General features: G+C 40.6%; 1 protein-coding gene across 2 annotated transcripts; it reads left to right on the forward strand.

The window, feature by feature from the left end:
- The first annotated feature begins 9,270 nt into the window (after positions 1-9,270).
- On the forward strand, positions 9,271-16,827 carry MPHOSPH6 (M-phase phosphoprotein 6). Of its 2 annotated transcripts, XM_037408636.1 has the most exons (6): positions 9,294-9,409; positions 10,109-10,316; positions 13,203-13,315; positions 14,875-14,965; positions 15,986-16,083; positions 16,533-16,827. In XM_037408636.1, the coding sequence occupies exons 3-6, from the start codon at positions 13,206-13,208 to the stop codon at positions 16,675-16,677; spliced, it is 444 nt and encodes a 147-aa protein (XP_037264533.1). In that variant the 5' UTR covers positions 9,294-9,409; positions 10,109-10,316; positions 13,203-13,205; the 3' UTR covers positions 16,678-16,827. The 2 variants fall into 2 exon arrangements, with proteins under 2 accessions (XP_037264532.1, XP_037264533.1); XM_037408635.1 differs by lacking the exon at positions 10,109-10,316 and having other exon boundaries at positions 9,271-9,409.
- Positions 16,828-20,744: the final 3,917 nt, after the last annotated feature.

The following is a 20,744-nucleotide window of genomic DNA, read 5'->3' on the forward strand; positions in this document are numbered from 1 at the left end:
GCTAATAAAAACATCAATAACTGGACCGCACACAAGTGAGAGTTCCCATTTATATTGGCATTGCCAAATGTCTTGCAATATTTAGCCTTCGGCTTTTATCAATAAAAAATATAATGCTGCTGCTAAACTGAAATATTGATGACACAAGCAAAGCTTCGCAAATACAGACAGAAAAAAAAAAAAAAAGACAGAAAAAGAGCCCTATAAATCTTAGTGCAATATTTTTAATTTCATTTGGAATTCATAATCAAGTCAATTTTATCCAATTAAGCATTATTCAGTCTGTCTTTGTCAGCTCTTCCCTATTAGAAAAAGTGTTCTGCTTCTCAATATTCTACTTCTGTATCAAATTGACAGGGTCATTTTTCACATGGCAAGCTGGGATTAAGGTGATACTAAACCACTTTGCATACAACAACCAAAAGCCTGCTGCAACAAAAAACGAGCCGTTTTCTTCTGTCGGTGTCATTGAGCATGCCCTCCGTAGCTGTTCTGGTGGGTTCCTGAATATCTATGGTTTGGCTAGCCCCACGGGATCCTGATATGGTACTGCAGGTCTGGAAATTGTGTTTGGACCCATAATCGTAACGCTCTTCTCTTTCCCATTAGCAACTTTCAGCGGTAACCTTAGGGCCCACTGACGGGCAGCACAGGTGTACCCCAAAGTCTTGCAAAAATACAAATTTGCCACAGGTGAGCTTTCTCCTTCCATTTTTAGGGAAGGGAGGGAAGTGTTTTTAATTACTTCAGTTAAATTATTAATTTTATGCCTAGCACTATGACTTCCCTAAAGTCAACCTCCATTAGGAGAATTACTTCTTTTTAAGTGTGCTATTTCCACCTTGCCATATATTGGGTATTTCACTCTCACAAAATGATTGAATAAATGATTTTTTAAAAAAAGCCTTATCAAGGAACATGGTTATAAATGCATTTTGTTCTTCCTCCAACTTCAAGCTTTTAGTATTACCGATTCAGATCCCATATGTAAAGAAATATATTGAGTATGTGCGTGGGTATAAGAGGAGGTATGTGTATTTTCCACAACTGGCTGAAATCCAAATGTATTCCTAAATCCTAAAGAAATTCTGCCCATGAGTCATCCTGGTAGTGCAGTGTAGGAGTGTGTAACTGTGTGGGAAAAGGTGGGCTCTAGTGAAAGCATACAGCACTATGCAGAGGGACTTGGTAATAAACTTGATTATTGATGGTTTACACCAATCTAATGGTTGTCCAGGACTTTATAAAACTTTGTTTCTATAGCAGTCCTGAAAATCCTAGAGGAGACGTTGAACACAAGACAGATGTTTGGGTAATAGTCTCAGCTTTCTGGTTTTGTACCATGTTTGGTTCCCTAACTAGCCCTGCAATTCAGTTCAGTCGTGGCTCTAGGAAGAGGTGTTCTCTGGTGCTAAAAGCCATTCGAGAGTAGAATTTACTCTAAATTTGGACTGAAACCATCAGGGCTTAACCACACAACCATGGTTTCTACAGCCACGCAGGAAAAAAGACACAGGAATAACATCACAAAACTTATCACTCAGTATAGTCCCATGGCATGATGCATTCCATATACCATGTAACGTCACTGTTTGACTATCACCTTTTTTCATTCTTTTGTTTTTAAATGTCATGGAACACTAAGCAGTCTGATTTTTCTGAACTAGCTTTTAAAAACATATTTTTCTCCCATAATAGGAAACTCCTCATGATGACTTCTGTGCTTCCTTTCTTCAGTTTAGCTGGCAAAAACAAAACAGGTATCTACCTATATTAAAACAGTCCTATGCAATGGCCCATTGCAGGAGAATTCAGGAAGAAAAATAAAATTAAAAAAAAACCAACTTGTGAGAAGGGTAGCCAGATAACAGATACACTTCCCAGATGATGAAAAGTAAGATTCTTACTGGCTTTTTTCCCAGGGCAGCCCTAAGTCAGTAGCTTTACCCATTGTTTTACATTATTACTCTGCTGCTTTTACCCTCCTTTTAGACCCTGCAGTTTCTTAGCCAGTATTGCAAAAGGTCAGGGAGGTTCATCAGTTCATCTCTTCTCTGTTGTACAAGACTTTCAGACAGGGATTTTTTTCCTTTCTCATCGTCATGTAGCTTTGTAATGAAATGCTAACTTGAAACCCATAAATCCAGTTACTTTCAAATAAGTTTCAGATAGGCATCATGACTTTAAGGGACATATTAAAAAAGAAGTAGGGTTGGGTTTTTTTTTCTTGGTTTGTCCAGGAGCACCAAGGACTCATAAAACTTTCTGTTAAATATCAGCCTCACTTTTCACAATATTGCAGTGATGAAGAACTAGCTCAAAATTGATTTATCGATCCCTAAAAAGACAGAAATATAAGGTTATTAAAGTTAATGCTTCAATATGTGAAAAATCTATTTTTTGAGGTTGTTAACATTCATGTGTTGGTTAACAGTGGCTGTAAAAAGGAAGAAGCAGATACCTCCCTTCTGAAACAACTGCTCATGGACAAGAATTCCACACTATGCATTTTCTAGTAAGTATCCACATCTAGGCTGGAGTCACTGAGAAGCATCAGCTGATGTTTAGTTCCTTCAAAAATGAAACCACATTCCAAACAGCTTTTCCAACTTTGGTGTCTATAGCCATACCAGGTATGTGTCTGAATTACTTGGCTAATTCTTTTTCCTATGTAGTTACTTGGAGGAAGAAGAAGTGAATGTTCACTGTGTTTTACAATCAGCCATGAGTCAAAGTATGGATTTAAGGACTGTTGGGTGTGCAGCTAAATACACATGCAGAGAAAAGTGTTTCACCTCACAGATGTAAACAAAATACTTTTTCAGTCAGAGAAAGCAAGGTCCTTGTGGTCCTTCATTTTGAATCCATTAGTTTTCAATCATTTATTCACATGTAGAGTTTCTGTCGCAGTGGGTTTGCATTTGTCACATCACCTCAATTTTTCTAATGAGTTGCTAATGAGAGGTCAATTACTTATGGAAATTCGAAAAACATTCATTGAGGAACTGTACTGAGGTAAAGTGTGCTACCTTGTAATGTTATGATATAAATCATTACAGCTTTAATGAATTTTTTACTTTTTTTTCACATTACAGCTTATTTCCCACTCTGTAAAATGGCCTCAAGATGATTTTGAAATGAACATGAGCAACTTCTCTAAAACTGTTATTGTGTTGTATTTAAGGTAATTGCAGAATACCTCAGTTTTTGCTTTTGTCATTAGAAGTTTGCTCATGCATCGACATCTTGCTGTGAAATGTTTAGCTGATTAGAACAGAGGTGTTAGGAATACCAGATTTGCCATGCTGAATCCAAGCACTAATCTGCCATCTACCCCGGCTCTGTTTCCAGCAGTCACCTTTCATTTGGCACTCTGCAGGGGAAATGGACATCCTGTAAAGCACCTGGCCAGCTGGATTGTATCCAAACTGGTGCTTGAAAGGGTCCTCCTGACCCCGCTATCAGGTAACCAGCACAAGCAACACTGCAAGAAAACAGCCAGAGCCTGCAGCTCCTGACCCCCAACATTGGTGAAGAATACCCCCATCTTTTTATTGAAAGACCTTCAGGAACTGGCGGCGGGTAAGGAGTTTAAATGTTCATTTCACAATTCACCTTCTTCCTGGGCACACAGTTTGCTCTTTTTAAAGGTCTTGAATGAATGGTATAGAAATAGAGGGTAAGAGGCAAAAAAGAATTCAAGGAACCAAGATGGATAGCGGGTTAGTTGCAGTATCATGCAATTAAATTTTGAGACCAGGGATATAATTCACTGCTGAAATTCAGCTTAGCACTGTCATAAGTTATTATTTCAGAGCAGAAGCCAAAATGGCCAGAGAGGGGAAAGTGTACAAGCAGAAGTATAATTGGACTTCAGTATTTCATATTGGTACCCTGAGACTTCCACTGTTAAGCACAGTTTCAGGGTAATGCTGCAGTGAACAAAGGTAAGATCTCCCATATTCAGACCATGAGATTATTCCATTTCCCCTGAAGGCACTGTAAATCAAAAGCAAAAGACACCCTGTTATGTGCTCCAAGACAGTTTTGTTGGCCTTTTGCCCAAACACATTCTGAACACACGTGTTTTTTCTGTGAGCCTAATTCACTTCAGCTTTAATGTCTCAAACACAAATTTAAATTGAGGGGAGTGAAGGAAAGAAAAAAAAAAATCAGACCTTGAAACCAAGCAGCTATCCACAGAGAAGGAATGTGGCAGCTGGCTAAATAAAAAAATTAATGCATCATCACATGGATGTGATTTTCTCGGTTTCTAAAGAATTACAAACTCTATGTCCCTTTGAAGCAGGCCCAGCCTGGATTTAGGTGAAAACCTTGCAGTTATTTGACTTAGCTGTGTTCAGAGCCCACCGTTTTGGTTTGAAGAAATCCATTGTGAATATTAAGGGGCAAATCAGTTGGTCCAAAGTACAATTCTGCCACTTACTCGTAATACTACCTTGGGTAGCACTCACAGTTAGGTCTCTAATTCCCCCTCCCTTACTTTCTCCTTGGAAAGATCAACATGTTAACAACAACAAGGTGTCTGACTACTAATCAAAAGCAATATAATACTGCACAGATCAGCTCCATGATGGAATAAAGAAGAAACAACCATGAATCTAAGTACCTTCTTCTGATATCATAGCCTTTACATTGTTTTCTGAAGCATTTTTGTCAGTCAGTGATGAAAGGCTGAGAACAAAGTCAGTAAAATTTCCTTTTACTGCTTAAAAATTCTCAGCTGGTTTGCTATATCAAAATGCTGTCTCTTTAAACAAATCACACTGTTAAAAATGCCAAGTTATAATTCAGCAACTAACTCAGAAAATGACAATTTAATCAATCAGAACCAACCCTCCTGAAAAAGAAAAAAAAAAAAAGAAAAAGAAAAAGAAAAAAAATCTTCAAGCTTTCATGCAGTGTGAGTGGTTGGAACTATAAAAAGGTTCAATCACTGTAGAACAAGCCTGCAGCATCAATGTTTATTAAAGTCAGGGGAGCCATTTATTGACCTGGGAAACAGCAAAGCACCAGCAGCACTGCTGGATTGCATTTTTATAGTTAACAAACGGAAGGTGATATTTTCCTTTTCTCTTTTAATTGTGATTCTATCAAATCCAAAAAGTTAAAAGCCTCTCAGATTTTAAAGGAAAGCAAAGAGAAAGACACTCCACACTGTTCTTCAGTCATTCTCTCTGCCTCCCACCACTGGGATATATCAAATCATTGCCACACAGGATCAAATTTTTAGCCTTACCCACATGCCAGCAGAATGACAGACTGGTGTGTGTGTCCCCCACCACCACTTTAGGTGATGGCTGAAGATAGGGAGCTACCATTATGAAGCTGGTTCTTTCTGTAATCAAAAAGGAATTACTGTATTTATTCACATAAAGGTCACCCTGCCATCAGGACAGCCAAAAGCACTCAGAATGAATTGTCTTCTCCCAAACTGACAACAGGCACTTTCTCCAAAGACACATCCTGGTTGTTCCGGAGATTTTGTCACTTTATTTTGCTACAAGCACATTTTTAAGGCGCACCGTTTCACACCACATAAATCGTGAACCACATAAGGCTATTAAGAGGAAAACACCAGTAACATGAATTGTGCTTATGGATCTGTATTATCCAAATTACAGGAGTTTCCTTCTTCTTCATTCTTTCCATATCATCCCCATCTACAGGAAACCTTGGGGTCAACGAAGGAACATGAGGCAGGGATTTAAAACACTCTGCATGTGCCAGCTGCCATCTATACCAGAGCCCATGCCAGGAAACGGGACTTCAAAATCGGATGAGTCAGTGCAGTCTGAGCTGACATGTTGCACGTTGAAGCCAAGAGTTGTAGCTAAACCGTATCCTTTGTGGATTAAGCACAAAGCAGGCTGAGCAACACACGCAGGCCAGTGGGTTATACATGCATGCATCAAAGGGTAATGTATATTGTAACAAATCCCCAGTCACCTAGGACCTCAGCAGTTGTCAATACACTGCATGCATTAGCAGCTCAGAGCTTGGTGGGAGCAAGAGAGATAAAAACCGAGTTCTCCACTTCAAAACAGTGCCTCTCTACCACTTGGAGAATTTCACACCATTTCTGTACGGAGCACAGGGTATAAAAATGCCTTTCTGATCCCACCCAGTCCCACACAGCACTTCACACCTTCCTTTCAGGTTTGCAAACAGACCTCCGGCAGCTCTACTTCTCTTTTTCTTTTCCTTGTTCATAGAGAAAAACACATAATATCCTTACTTAAAACATAGTGGAGGAGTTTGACACAAATTAATGACTCACCTGTCATACTGTAAGAAATTTGGTATTTGCAGGGGGGAAAAAAAGGCTTCAAGTATTCTGAGAGTTGTAAAAGGCTGCTTCAGAATTCAAAGACAGCTCATAAAAAATCAAGTCAATGGATAGGCTGGTGTAAGGTTTGAGACACCCGTTTTGCACTAAAATTACAATACTGTGAGAATATGAATAAATAAAAGGTTACAGAAAAAGTAACCCACAAGTTCCCTCAAATTAGATCCCATTGGTATGAAATTAGTTCACAGCTGTCACTTGTGTTGCTCCAAGAGAGATTACTTCTTAAGTAATGTTAATGACAACTTTGATTTGACTTCTGTAATTACTAGAGGGAGAAGGGACTGAATTTCCTAGGAAGAAAAATCTTTTATCTGCTTGTTTAATGTACAATCTTTGATGAGATGGAGCTCTTTTCCCCTGAGTTATTTCCCTAAGCATTTTTGTTTTGAAAAAGAAATGGATTTCCAGGTTGAAAGCAGAGCTGTGATGCAGCTGTCAGAGATGTGGGAGAGGTGTCTAATTGTCATTTACAATGACCCTCAATTCTTCTCTAAACAGAGCATCTCTCCTACATCATCTCCTCACCCTTGCTCTGCCTCACCAGCAGGCATATTTACAGGGCCGGGTTCTTCTCTGAGTTACCTTTACCACCACCAGTAAATCATAAAAATTTCTCCTATAATCAATGGAGTGTCTTCAGATTTACCAGACAGTATAATCTGGTCCACAAGACAGCTGATTGTTATCTATAACCTCCCCATCCAATTCAAGTGATGGGAGATGTAATCCAAAAATTTCCTTCAGACTTTTTTACTGCCAAAATAGATCAAATTCTGTGGCAGCCTTTTTACAATCTCCACTTTTCTAAATAAACACCACACAGCCTGTACTGCCTTTACTGCAAAATACTTCTCCCTGCCCGTATTGAGGTGGGTTGTTAGCTGATGCGCTACACGCAAGAGAAACAGTGGCAGCATCTCCATGCAAGCCCATGGTGCGGCACCAAGACACGAGGTGCAGTGGGGCTCTGGCTGTGGAACCCCCAGCTCCTGCTCACCAGGGAGTGCTAGGAATAATCCTCATGGTCAGAGGAGTTGAAAACCCCTTGCACTGCCCCCCTCCCAGTTAAGACACTGCACAGCATTGTAGATTGTTATTCAGCTCCCAGAAGACTAAAGAGCTGGTGGTATCAGGCGCCTTCCCATTAAAGGTATCGGGCAACCAATGCATGCAGTGGCTTCACCCCAAAAAGGCTGTAAGCGGAGTGTGCTGAGGAAGGCGGCTGCAGGAACCGTCGAGCTGTGTTGCTCTGCGGGCAGGGCAGGGGGATAGGAACAGCTCTTGCAAAGGGCACTAAGCAAAGCCAGGCACTGCAATAGCTCGGTGGCTGGAGAAGTGCTGATGAGTGCGCAGTAATGTATTTAGAAGGAATCATTTGAAGTACGTTCCTGGACTGTAAATTAACTGAAACTGCTCAGAAAAAGCCCTGAGTGACACTGAAGGCCATGCAATTAAACACAGGGCTCTGATTTGCAAGGATCAACAAAAAGCACATACATTATTAGAATGCATGGCAAATAGAAAATAACACAAAAACGGTCAGATTATGGCTGTATTGTGCCATTGTATTAATTAACAGCTTTCCCCCATTGGTTTGTTCACTAAGATTCAAACATATTCATTCTTTGATGAACATTTGTATTCACAAAACTGCAGATTTCTTCCCAGCCTTCTTTTGTTGTAAGGGTTGATAGCCGTTAATGAGAAAGTGAACAGAGAAGGAGCTAAACACGACAGGGCCAAGCGAAGCAGAATAGCTCCCACACTCACAAAGAGATTTTCTTGCTGGGGCCTTGAATTTCAGAGCAGCTTCAACTCATTTACAGAGCCTGGAAATGAAGGTGCCTTGCCTATAGGAAAATTAAATATTTCCACACAGTGTTATGGCTTTGCCTTGAAGCAGTTGTGGCTCCATGTTTCATTCACATTCGCGGTCATTTTAACCCACAGAGCTTAACTGTGTAATAAGGATGCCTGGATGTGGATAATTCTTCCCCCTCCTTTCCCACTGCAATCAGGTTTTGCCCTTCATTATACTTTTTTGTGGACTCTATTAGAGCATAAATCTTTACAGAGTTCTTCAGGCTTTGACCTACATCTTGCATATATAGGAACTTTTCTTCCTAGATTGTCTTTTGAAGCACGGCAGTTCATTAAAGTTTTGAACACTGAACCCTCACTCTCATTGCTTTATCGCCTGGTTTATGTGCCAAATGTCAAAACAGGCGTCAGAAATCTGATTTATGAGGATATATACAGAAATTGTGGAACCTGCTTGTGACTGGGAGTCAGCTGGCAATTTCCTATCAGGATTTCCTCCTCAGCTACCCAGACCCAGCCCCAAGACAGCGCTGCCAAGATTGAATTCAAAGATCACGATGCAGGACTAAGAAAGCTTTGAAGCTTTTTGTAGTATCTTTGAATTTATGTGCTTTCCAGTTTTAATCACATTTAACCATTTCGTGATTAATTTTTTTATTTTTTGCCAGTCGGTGCCGATTTTAAAAAATGAAAGTTGAATAAATCAAGCGGCCTCCAAATGCCATTATGAGATGGATTTTATACTCTCTTTCCTTCTCTCTTTGAAATATCAGGAAATTATAGATGAAACCGTAAGCTGGCAGCAGTACAGAACACAGGACTGGTGATAAGAAATCTCAGGTTCCCTTACTAATTCACCATTTCACACCGAGTCAGATTTATCTCCTGCTCACACACTCGATCTCCCTCACCCCACACAGCCGGCTCTGTATAGGAAAGTTGCTTTTTTTAACGTTGTTTCTGCAACGACCGTGCACCCCCCTGGCACCCGGCCGCACCGCCACGACCCCGCGCTGTGGGCTGGGGCCTGTCCCTGCAGCCGCGCCCCGGACGCGGAGGGTGGAGCCGCGCCGCCACCTCCTCCCGCTCCTCCCCCGGCGTGCGCGGCCTCGGCGCTACGCGAGCGCGGGGATCTGTTGCGGCCTGCGGGCGCCGCCGGCCGCCATGGCCGCGGAGGTGAAGACGAAGCTGTCCAAGAACCTGCTGCGCATGAAGGTGAGGGGGGGGGGGGTGTCGGGGCGCCGGCAGCGGGGCAGGCGGGGCGGGCAGCCCGGTGGCGGGGGTGCTGCCCGCCGCGCTGCGCAGGGCCGCCGAGCGGGAGGGGCCGAGCCGCGCTGCGGGCCGGGACGGGCCATGTCGGGCGCCGCTGGCATCGTTTTGGGTATTTTCCGTGCCTACACCTGGGCACGCAGCGTCTGGCCTGGCCTGACAGGCGAGCATGGTAGCCTCTCGCCTCCCGTAACGTTTTACACGTTTTAAACGTTTTACAAATGTATTATTTCTCCTTATCCTCCAGGCCTGCGGCCTGCCGGGCTGCTGCCTCCCTACGGCGGGGTGGCAACCCCAGCGCCGGCCTGGGCAGGGGCAGGCAGGGCTCTGGGGCCGGGCGTCTGAGCCAGGAATTCCCGATTCCCTCATGACTGCGGCAGAAGCCTGGCCTGAGCCTTAGTGCCCGCTGCAGGGCATCCTTCGGGAGTCTTTCCATCCCACCTGGCTTCTCAGCTTATGGTGAATAAAAGTGATAAGGAGTTCTTCCCCCACCGCACACAGGTTGAAATTAAAATATTAATGTTGCTTGCCTTACTTGGCAGGGCTTTTAAGCTTGAGGGGAATAAAATAAAGTTCTAAGTTTATGTTATTGTATCCGATTTTTTGTTTGTTTACATGGATGGTTAACGTACCCGACCTGAGCAGCTGCGTTACCTGCCCTCTCGCCTCATCAATGCCAGGCACATCCTGAGGTGCTGGTTACCCTTGGAATTGTGAATCTCTTGTCAAGACCAATGTGAAATTAGTTTCCACTCACCGGCTAATGGATTCTGCTTCCCTAATTCAGTGGAGCACATTCTCCTGTGATTGATGGTTCTTTATTGCTGGAAAACAACCAGTAAAAGTTGAATTGGTATTCTTTTTTCTTTTTTTTTTTTCAATTTTAATATCCATTAAGTTTTTATAACTGAGTATGATGGGCCTTAGTGGCTTGTGGTGGTTTATTTAGCTGGTTTTTCCCCCACCTATGCATGTGGGACTGTGTTTCAGACACTGGCTGAAAGGAGCTTAGCTGACTTCAGTTCAGTCTCTCACGTGAGGTGTACTCTGCCACAGTAAGATGCTGGAATATTTACTCCAGTTAGCAGATGCTGCTAAGGAAAGACTGCAACTTGTGCACAGAGGGAATAGAACACATCTTGTCTCGCTCTCAAAAGGGAGTAGATGTTTGGCTTAGTTAGCCAGCAGTGTATGGCAGAGTAAGACTCCTGTGAGTTGGATTGCAGTGTCATTATTTTTTCTTATTTTTATATAATACACTCTTTTAAGGTGGCATTTCTTCTCTTGTTGCTTGCCATTTTATCAACCCCCTGGAGATTTCAAAAAAACAGTTTTTAGATTTTCTTCCTTGGAAGGCTGTGGAGAGCCAGCCTGTGAATGGGCTACTGTGACATTTGCAGGTTTACGGTCTGGGCAGTAGTAACCAGCTTTAACGAGATGAGTAAATTTTGAAAAGGTCATGCACAGATCTTGTATTTAGCACTTTGCTTCTTCAGATGTTCTTGTTTACAAATGTTTTAATTAATCCTTTAGCAGCTGCCTCCAGAGGCACTGATAAGATGTATTATTACAACTCATCAGGCAGGTAAAGTGGCACCCAAAGGTGACATGGTCAGTGGTAGCGTTGTTTTGAAGACCATTTGTGCTAAGTACTGGGCCGCATGTGTTCACCATTTGGTGTCAAAAGATGGCTGGTGCAAGATGGGTCTTGCACCATTTGATCCAGGTCCCGTTGCCTGGGGAAACTAATCCAAATAACTACTCGGTTATTGACTTACATGCTCTCTGTCTACCACAACAGGTATTTTTTTAATTCATTCATGTGTGTTTACTTACATTTTAGATAAATGTGATCATATGTTTTTCATCTAGTTATTCCTGTAGCAATCTTCAGGAACATCATCTTTAAAATGTAATGTGAAATGGTTATTTAATTGCATGCTTATAGCAGAATTTCTCCTGTTGAGATTGTTCAAGGAAATTGGTTAGCCAGTCAGAAATACGGTTTTCCACATGATAGACTCACTTATTTTCCTCAAGAAGATACTGTAATTTTAATTGCAAAGCTTTGACATATTTTGGATTGACTCAGAAAACAAAAGTCAATTTTTCTTTCATTAAAGATCTTGTACAATGGATGCAAATAGAAATATAAATGGAAAATGAGACACTAGCCTTATATTGGTTTTACTTCAGAGTTTGGTTTTGTTTGCTTGGGCATTTTGTAAAGACTGAAAAGGTGTGTGGAGTGGATGTAATACATATATTACACATCTGTATTGCCTAAATATTGAAAATAAACTCAGTAATGCATGTTTTTTGTAGGAGGGAAGTGTTTTTTCATGCCTTCTTGGGCTTTATCCCCAACCCAGCCCATCTTAGCTGGGACCTAAACTATGTCTAAGCTTAGTGTTCCCCCCTGGCACATTACCTGTCAGCTTGCAGGTTTATCTAAACACAAAAACGATGCTGCTCTAAATGAGAGGGGTAGAATTAGTTGATATAAAATTCCTCTGCAGTGTTGCACATACAGGTATGTTTTGATAGCCACAAAGTAATTTTTGTACAGGAGTGTGTATAAACTCTACTGGTAGACTTGCCTCTAGCTGGGAATTACATTGGTATAAATGTACACCTTTGACAGATACCGTTATGCAAATGCTTTCTGTAGACCCTAAGGGAGGTCCCAGCTCCCAGGGATGTGAGGATATAAGGATGATTACCATAAAATTTTGAAGAGTTCTGTTTTTTCCAGTATGTTTTGTTAATATTGTTGATAATTAAATTGTCACTCAGTTCAGGGACCTGACTTGAAACAAATGGAAATAAAAGGGATGTTTCACGTATCTCAGGTCTGTAGTTTTGCACTCTCAGCAATTTTTCATAGGCTGTGACAGATGTCCTCTTTTTACTCCCAGCTATGAGAGAGGTTACTGTTCCTGTCTGCCTGTTTCCATCCCCTGCCAAAGGTTATCACTGAGGAAGCAATTCACAGGAATGTCCTTGTATTAGGCAAAAATACCAGTCTTCCCCTAAACTAAATTATTGGTCTCAGCTCATCTGGTAGGGTGTTCCTGCAGTGAGTTAACAGGTACTTACACATAATGCTTGAGTGGTACTTTGATGGGTCAACAGTAAGAAGAGCTGGTCACATCTTCCTTTATCACAGCTGGATACAGAAGACTTCTTTTCATATCCTCAGTTACTTCTTTCTACTTCCAGAGGCAGGTTTCAGCCTTCAGAGCTACAAACCCAGACCAGTTAAATAAATCTGAGAAAAGAAGAGGACGGTTGAATGTATAGATGTTTCAAAAAATGGCCAACCTGGTATGACCGACCTCTAGCTCTGAGCTCCGGTGCTGTTCATTTGTATGGGTGGTGTAGGCTTCTGATACACAGCAGTAATTTTTAACACCCTTAGGTTCTCTATGGCCTTTGTTGAAACATTGGAAAAATAACAACTTGGATCCCTCAAAACTAACCAGGAATGGTCTGTTACTTTGTATGCAAGTACAGTTGTGGCTGACTGTTGACTTCCAGTAGATTGAGGCGATCAGCAGTTGTTAATTGTTCCATTGCCTGTTTGCCCGAACTTAGACCAAATCACAAAAAGCATTTACTGCTTAATATTTGCTAAATATTATGTAATGGATAATTGTTGTCATGTAATTTTTGCACTTTTCAGAGCATGCTCATGACACAAATAACTGAAGCTCTGTGTTTATGTCTTTCTTTATAGTTTATGCAAAGGGGTTTGGATTCACAAACTAAAAAGCAACTAGAAGAGGAAGAAAAGAAGATAATTAGTGAAGAACACTGGTATCTTGATCTACCAGATCTAAAGGAGAAAGAGTAAGCTTGTACCCTTCTGTGCTACTTATCATCGGATTGTTGTGGGGTGGGAGTAGAATATACCTATTTTTTCCTATAAAAAATATTATTAATAACCAGTTAGCTGAAGCAAAATTGGTGACAAACTGGCACTACAGCTTTTTTTATTACTTATTTTCAGGGATGTTCTGAAGGTTGCCTAGTGCAGTTTGACCCACTTCCATTTCCTGTGTGTGTTGTTCTCTTTCACTCACACATTATTCTAGATGCATGTAATTAGTTTCTTTCAGGCAGGGACCAATTCAATCATTGCTGCTTTTTTCCTTCATATGAAAAAAGAAGTTTGAAACCTTGTGTTAGTAAATTCAGCTCCAGTCATGTGGTCAGATCCATTCAGGACAGTTCTGTCTTGAATCCAGCTCACTTCAAATCCTGCTTTTGAAATAGGATAGATAATGGCAAAAATAAAGGAAAGTTTAGCTTATAAGGAGGAAAATGTCCCTTTCTGCTATTTAGAAAGATGCTTTAAATAGCAAGAGAATGACTTTTGAACTTGCTTGATTTTTCTCCTTTCAAAAGAGAACAAAAATTCCACCGAGGGAGAGGATACATAACTTTCAAAAAGCTGGGATCCAGGGAATTAACTGTAGCTGAATAAGGTCATTGATAAATTATTTTCCATTACTGTTGGTAGATCTGGCAAAAAGGTTTTTGAGCTTCAGCTGCAGCAAGGAATGTTCAGGCTGGACATTGGGAGAATTTTTCTAACAGTAAGGCTATTGAAGCACTGGAGTAGATTGCCTAAGGAGGCACTGGATTCTACATCATTGGCAGTCTTTTGAGGACAGGTTAGATGGACCTCTGCTGTTCCTGGTACATGTTTGACTGATCCTACCTTGAGATAGGAGGATGAGCTTGATCTCTTCAGCCTCGTCCTGTGATAGCAGGAGATTATTTTACATGGGAGATGAAGAGGATAAGGGAAGAGGTGCATATGTGTGTGAGGAAAAGAAGGATGGAACAATTCACGGAAGTACTTTTATCTAGCGCGTGTATTATGAACGCCTCAGGGTCATGTTTCTTTTCTCACTCCATGCTCATTAAAAGAGGGAGAAAGGGGAAATCTTTCTCTGCTGAACAGAGTATTACACAGTGTTTTATATCCTGACAGACTCAACTAATGCCAGGTCTAACATCACAATGAAAAATTAATTAGAAGCTTTTGCTGGTATAGTAATGCCACCTGGAGAGTGATATTTATGTGGTATTTTTATTCTGGCAAAAGCATTAATGTGGGTGGAATCATACCAGCAAAGAGTGCTTTTTGTCAGGAGAGTTAATTTTGCTTGTGGAACTGGCACAGCTTTGCTGGCAAAAAGTATTCCTTTGCACTCCAAGCTCCTTGTATTGAAAGATTTATCAGACCAATTGTGCTTCAGAAAGTAGTTGATGCTTTAAAATACACTGTGGCTTTGTTTATTTGTGTGGGGGGAAGACAGCAAATGCTTTTTGCATTTGTTTAATTTGATTATTTTAAAGTGCACTCTTTGACAGAATGCTGCGTTTGGGGTTTCATGCAGGAGCTTTATAATAGAAGAGAGGAGCTTTATGCCGTGTGAGGATCTACTTTATGGCAGAATGTCCTTCAAAGGGTTCAATCCAGAAATTGAGGTACTATTTACATGTTCTGTTTAGAGGGGATCTTGCATTAGGATTGAAGCCCTTGGGAATGGGGATTTGAGTGTTCACCCTGCACGCTGTTTGGCCTTTGCAGCACCTTCCATAAATCCTCCTGTGTACAGGAAGTCCGTGACTCAAACCAAATTGTTGATCAGTGTAGCATCTGGTAATAGAAGCTTTTTGTCTCCTTGTGTTGATGGTCAGTAATTGCATGACTCCTGCAGATTTTTCCTCCCTGAAGTGAGGAAACTGTCCCACATGCTGCTTGCCAAAACAATAGCTCCCTTTTCCTGCTGCCATTTAATTTAGAGTCCAGTCTTCAAATAGTCAGCACTATTTACTCAACACTTACTTGTGTAAGTAAGGGCTTAAAGTTCCAAAGTAAAAATTCTGGGCAAGGGAGTCTTTAATTTTTTTCTGGCATGATTTATGCTGGTACAAGTACACTGAGATGGTAATAAAAATGTTACCACAGAACTGAAGCAAGAGGATGAAGGTGTAAAGGCTAAGAGGTATACAGAAGGCTACACAAGGTGGTTTACTAGGGGATTCTTTTAGTTATTTGGAGCTTGGTCTCACTGTGACTTGGCATATTATTGCCTCATGGTTTTTACTGTAAATCCTTGCAGATATTTTTCCTTCTTAATAAAACCATTTCAAGGACTATGTGCTAACATCACAGTGAAAAAATAATTATGACCTAATTCTCCGGTCTCCTTAAGTTGTCTGGCATGCCCTTGAGGGTGTTTGAATAGTACAGTACACTGAAAACCCTGTCTCTGTGTTGCCACTTTTCCCAAAGGCAAACTCTAAGCTCAGCTTCGGAACAGACAGTCATGCTGCCTTTTCTTCATGGGATTTTGTAGCAGTATGCTCTAGCCTGACCGGGAAAGGCAAATAATGATTAGATTTGATTCTTACCTTTTATGAGTTTCTCTTACCAGTGAATTTCAGCATAGTTACCATTGCATCAGGGTTACATGTTTAAGCTGTTTCTTACTTTGTTTTCAGAAGTTAATGATCCAAATGAACTCTAGGGGCAAGAAAGAAGAAATTGAAGTGGATGATAAAATGGAGGCTGATGTGTCAGATGAAGAAATGGCCAGAAGGTAAGTTATATTTTATGACATAATCAGTATTAGCTAGGAATAAAATATGATACTACATTATGTGTGGGAAAATAAACCCAAAAAGCAAACAAACAAAACTGTGCCCCCGCAACAGATATGGTACTTTGCAGAGCAGATTTCCCACAATTTCAGGTGTGTATTCACTGGAATCTCCATCACTTTTAGGGGGTAAAATACCTTGTGGGGGTTTTCTGCCCTTTGACATCCAGGTGTTCCATGCTAATTCCCTCCTTGTTCCAGATTGCAAACAAACCCAAACTATGAGAATGAATAATAATGTAATAAGTGATCATAAGTACTTGTGCTGCTTAAGTTTCTGATGACCAGCTTTTTTACACCACTTAAATTATTGACTAGATTTATTGTTTGCCTCATTGACATTTTCTCTGATTTTAGTAAAAACTGTACATTTTTTATTACCTTTACAGATACGAAACATTAGTGGGAACAATAGGGAAGAAATTCTTGAGAAAAAGAGACCAGTGTGTGCTCCAGGATGAAGATGAAGATGGGAATAGTAACACAAGACCTAGCAAGAAAGCTAAAAAAAAGTTCTTAAAACCTCAGGATTAATGTCAACTGTACGACTGGAGCTAATAGGAATGTTATCTACCAAATATGGTACCACGAACTGGAGATTGTTCAGAGTTTTTGCTATTTAATGTAAAGGATAGATTTGTAAATCTGAGTCTGTTCTCATTGAAATTTCTACCATCCACGTGACACACATTTTTCGAAGTGGATGTGTGTATATAATGGATGTCATACATCCTTTCCTCTCTCAGCAGCTTTTAATGTGTGGGGTACTAATCCCATCAGTCTTTTTAAATGTTGTGCATAACTAGATGGAGTGTCACAGGCAATCGAGAGCAACATTATTTACGATTTATGATAACATCTGAAAGAAGTAATTGGAGTAAAGACGAGCTTTGTCCAATCTAGTAAGGCAGTTCAGCTTTCACTGCTTTTTTTTATTATGAAAATAAAAACCTTTGCTGTCTTCAAATTGGAAAAAGTCAGCAGAAACATGTATCTCTCTCTCCTTTTTTTTTTTACTGTGCTAAAAATAAGATGAGAAAAGAACAGATAAAATCCATTTTGTTGAATTTTATTTTTTATAAAGCTTATTTAAAAATAGGGAGGTTTATAGTAATTTTTTTTAATAGAGCAAGCCAAATATTGGGTAACATTTGCAGTTTGACACTTGAACAGATTGTGAGTCTTAATTTCTGTCTTCCAAAAGAAGTTTGCTAATCTTGCCTCTTTTTCAGCAAAAAAAATCCAGTCTTATAATTATCTAGGTCTTCTCATAAAAGCGTAATAACAGCTTCAGAAATATATTTGAAAGCTGAATAAAAACTGATTTTTTGTGTAGTTAATGGTGGTGGTTTAGCTAATTTAATGTAAAAATTATGCTTAATACTGTCTGATAAAAGAAGCGATCCTGTTTTGTGCTGGCCACAGATGTCCCCAAATACTAGTTGACTGCGCTGATTTTTTCTGTTTAGCATGCAGTGAAGCCATCTGGACTAATGTTGGGAAAGAACAGGAATTGTCATGCTCTTTGGTCAGTGGTCTGGGCCTGCTGAAAAATGTTAATGTGGTCTTCCTTAAAATTATAACAGTTCTCTCCATCCTGCCTTTCAACAAGAAATATTTCTTTCTATTACTTCATTTCCCCTGCTAGATGGCGAAGTTACTCAGCCTTAATGTTGACTCTCTGGAGGAAGAGGAATTTGTTAAATTGAAGTAGTGGCCATTCTGTCCTGGACACAAGAGGCTTTTTTTTTTTTTTTTTTTTTTAAACAACTGAGTGAAGCAAGACATGAAACTCAAATTATATAAAGAAAGGGACTGTGTGTCAGCTGTATTTAGCATGTGATGTATGAACTATAATCCATATATCAAGAGCACCTCATTAGATATTCAAGATGGATCACACACGGAAAGAGAAATTTACTTTTAACCTAGTAAGGGGGCCCCATATAGGTGGAAAGTCTGTGATTCATGATCTGAGAGAGTTTTCCAGAGCTAATTAAATGCTACTGGTTCAATTACTTAAAACCTGATCATATATTATTGCTAGCTGAAAAGAAGTTAATGATGGCAAGGCATTATTCTTCCTATGTAAGATGTGACCCAAGCTAAGAAATGATTTATTGGTGGTCATCACAAGAAAAACTCAGAATATATGCCATTATTCTTTCTTGCCTATTAGTAGGGAAGTGATTTCCCTCTACCTTAACGCATTTCTTCAATGGAGAGAGAATTCCTGCAGAACTATGCTACATAGTTGAGGGGGAAAAGTGTGTTCTAGTGAGCAGCCAGCAACCAGGACACGTCACTGCAGTTGTATGCTGAGAGGCAGTGCATGGGGAAAGGTTCCAGTGGTGTCATGTAAAGGAGGTTTGGGGTAATTCTGGTAGTGGTTAGTGGCTCAGATGAACTCCTTGTGAAGTCTTTGTTTGCCAAGGCTTTATGCAGAGAGCTCTCTGGTAGGGCAGAGTTTGTGTCAGTCCAGCGGAGGTAATTTTGCGTAAGGTAAAGGGCATTCTGCCGTACATTGTTCCTTAATTTAATGTTATTTCCTGGGGAATGGCTGGAAGCGTGAGTGGCATGGTGCATGCGTAAGGGCATGAGTGAACTCTATAAACAGCTTCCTAGAAAATCCATGACTTCGGGAGTGGGGAAGGGTGGTTCTCCTGTTTCCTAAACATGCTCAATACCAGCCGTGGAGAAATGATAGATTTTGGTTTGTTGTTTTCAGATCTGGACGCTCTGTTGTTCACATTTAGCTGGTTTCTAGGTGAGCTATTGAAATGCTACAGTAAGAGCAATTACTAATTTTTAGCAGAATCTCTTATTCATGGGGAGTTTGTAAAATGCACCTTTGAAAGCACCATCCATAGAGCATGATTATGAGCAAGACAAAACTAAAAATCAGCCCTACGTGACTTTTTAAATGCATTTTAAGTGCCCAGAGTTACAAGCAGGCATTTTATGATGGGATCTTCTGAAATACCCATCTATATTTCTAACCTGATAAATACATATATATGTATGTATTTTAAGTCTGGCTCTAGCTTCCTAGCCAGGGTGGAAACATTCTGCTGTATAAAATCTGTGCTTGAACTACTCTTGACAGAGATGTAAGTGTAGCGGTGAAATATTCATAATGCGAACCTACATTAATTCAAGCTGTCTTGGCTCTGACAGAGTCTCAAATGCAGATGCATTTTCATGTGCAACTTCCTAAGCTGTAGAACTTTCCCACGTGTTTCTAAGAGGAAAGCATTTCTTCTTTGAGAACAAAAGTGAGTTGAGTAAGTAGTAGGCAGTTTTGTTGAAGAAAATGGCTACCTACCTGCAAAATGTAATGGGTAAAGAGTTATGGGACACCTGGAGCGTTTGTGCCTGTCACACTAAGGTACCTATTAAAGCGAACAAAGCAAAGTGTGCTGACAGCTCGTGGTGAAGTTTAAGCACGTCTCTTGTCAGGTGAAGTTTTGTCCCTCCCTTTGACGGACTGACAGTTTTTTATTTCTGTAATAACTGCTGATGTTGGAAACATGGAAGTGTAGAACAACTTCATCTTCCTTGCTGATGTTTCTCATTTTGTTATTTTTATTTTGCTTAGTATTGGCTCTTTAAAAGTCCAGGACCAGAGTCCAACTGAAGTGAGCCATCCTGTATCCTCTCTTTAGCAATGCATGACCTGATTGAACTTTGACTCTTGGAGGGGGGGATGTTCAGTGGTGCCGTGGAGTTTGAACTGTGTTCCTTCTGTCATATGTTGTCTTTTCCAATAAGACACTCCATTATTTAATTCCACAATCGCGGATGGCTGTCGTTGCCATTGGGCATTGCGTGTGTGTGTGTGTAATGGGCAGCTGGCCTGGGGTTCTGGGACTTGATCCAGCATTCAGACTTAAAAAAAAAATAAAAATTGTCTCATCTTTCTGTTAATTGGAAGGCCATACTTCTAAATTGTATTTGGAATTAGACAACTCCTGGGTGGGGGGTTCTAAGTGTTTGTTCTGCTTCATTTCAACAGCAGTCAGCAACTAAAACTGCACAATCGCTAAGGCTCTCATTAAACCGTTCTCAGAGTGTTAATAAAGTGTAGTGGTGGTGAAGGATGTCAAACATCCCATGTTTCCCTTCTGCATGTGAAAGCAAGTTTCTCTGAGAGCTGATGCTTTAAGGACTTGATTGTTTCTTTTCTTTTTAGGCTGGGAGAGCATCTGCCTTCTACAATAATGCCTCGCTAATGGAACCTCAGCATGGGGCCTCTGGGTTTGTTTGGTTTTGTTTGCTTTTACACTATTCTCATCTCAGACCCTTGAGGCATTTTGGGTCTGGCATTCACACCTCAATAACCTGCTTTCATCAGCTTTTGGGGAGTTTTAGTTAAACTGTGAAACAGTTCCTCGGCTGTACATGTTGATACTTCATGTGATTTGATGTTGCACGGTGAGGACCTGGTTATAATTGTCTCGTTAAGAGGGAAGAATCCTGCTCAGAGAATGGCTATCAACAGATGGAACTGGGGAGAGGGTTGAAGCTTCCGTCATCGACAGCCCTGTAGGTCTCTAGTAAGAACTGAACTGTGGAAGGGGGTATCTGCGTTGAGTCCCATC

This window comes from Falco rusticolus, chromosome 15 (assembly GCF_015220075.1).
Source record: "Falco rusticolus isolate bFalRus1 chromosome 15, bFalRus1.pri, whole genome shotgun sequence".
NCBI lineage: Eukaryota > Metazoa > Chordata > Aves > Falconiformes > Falconidae > Falco > Falco rusticolus.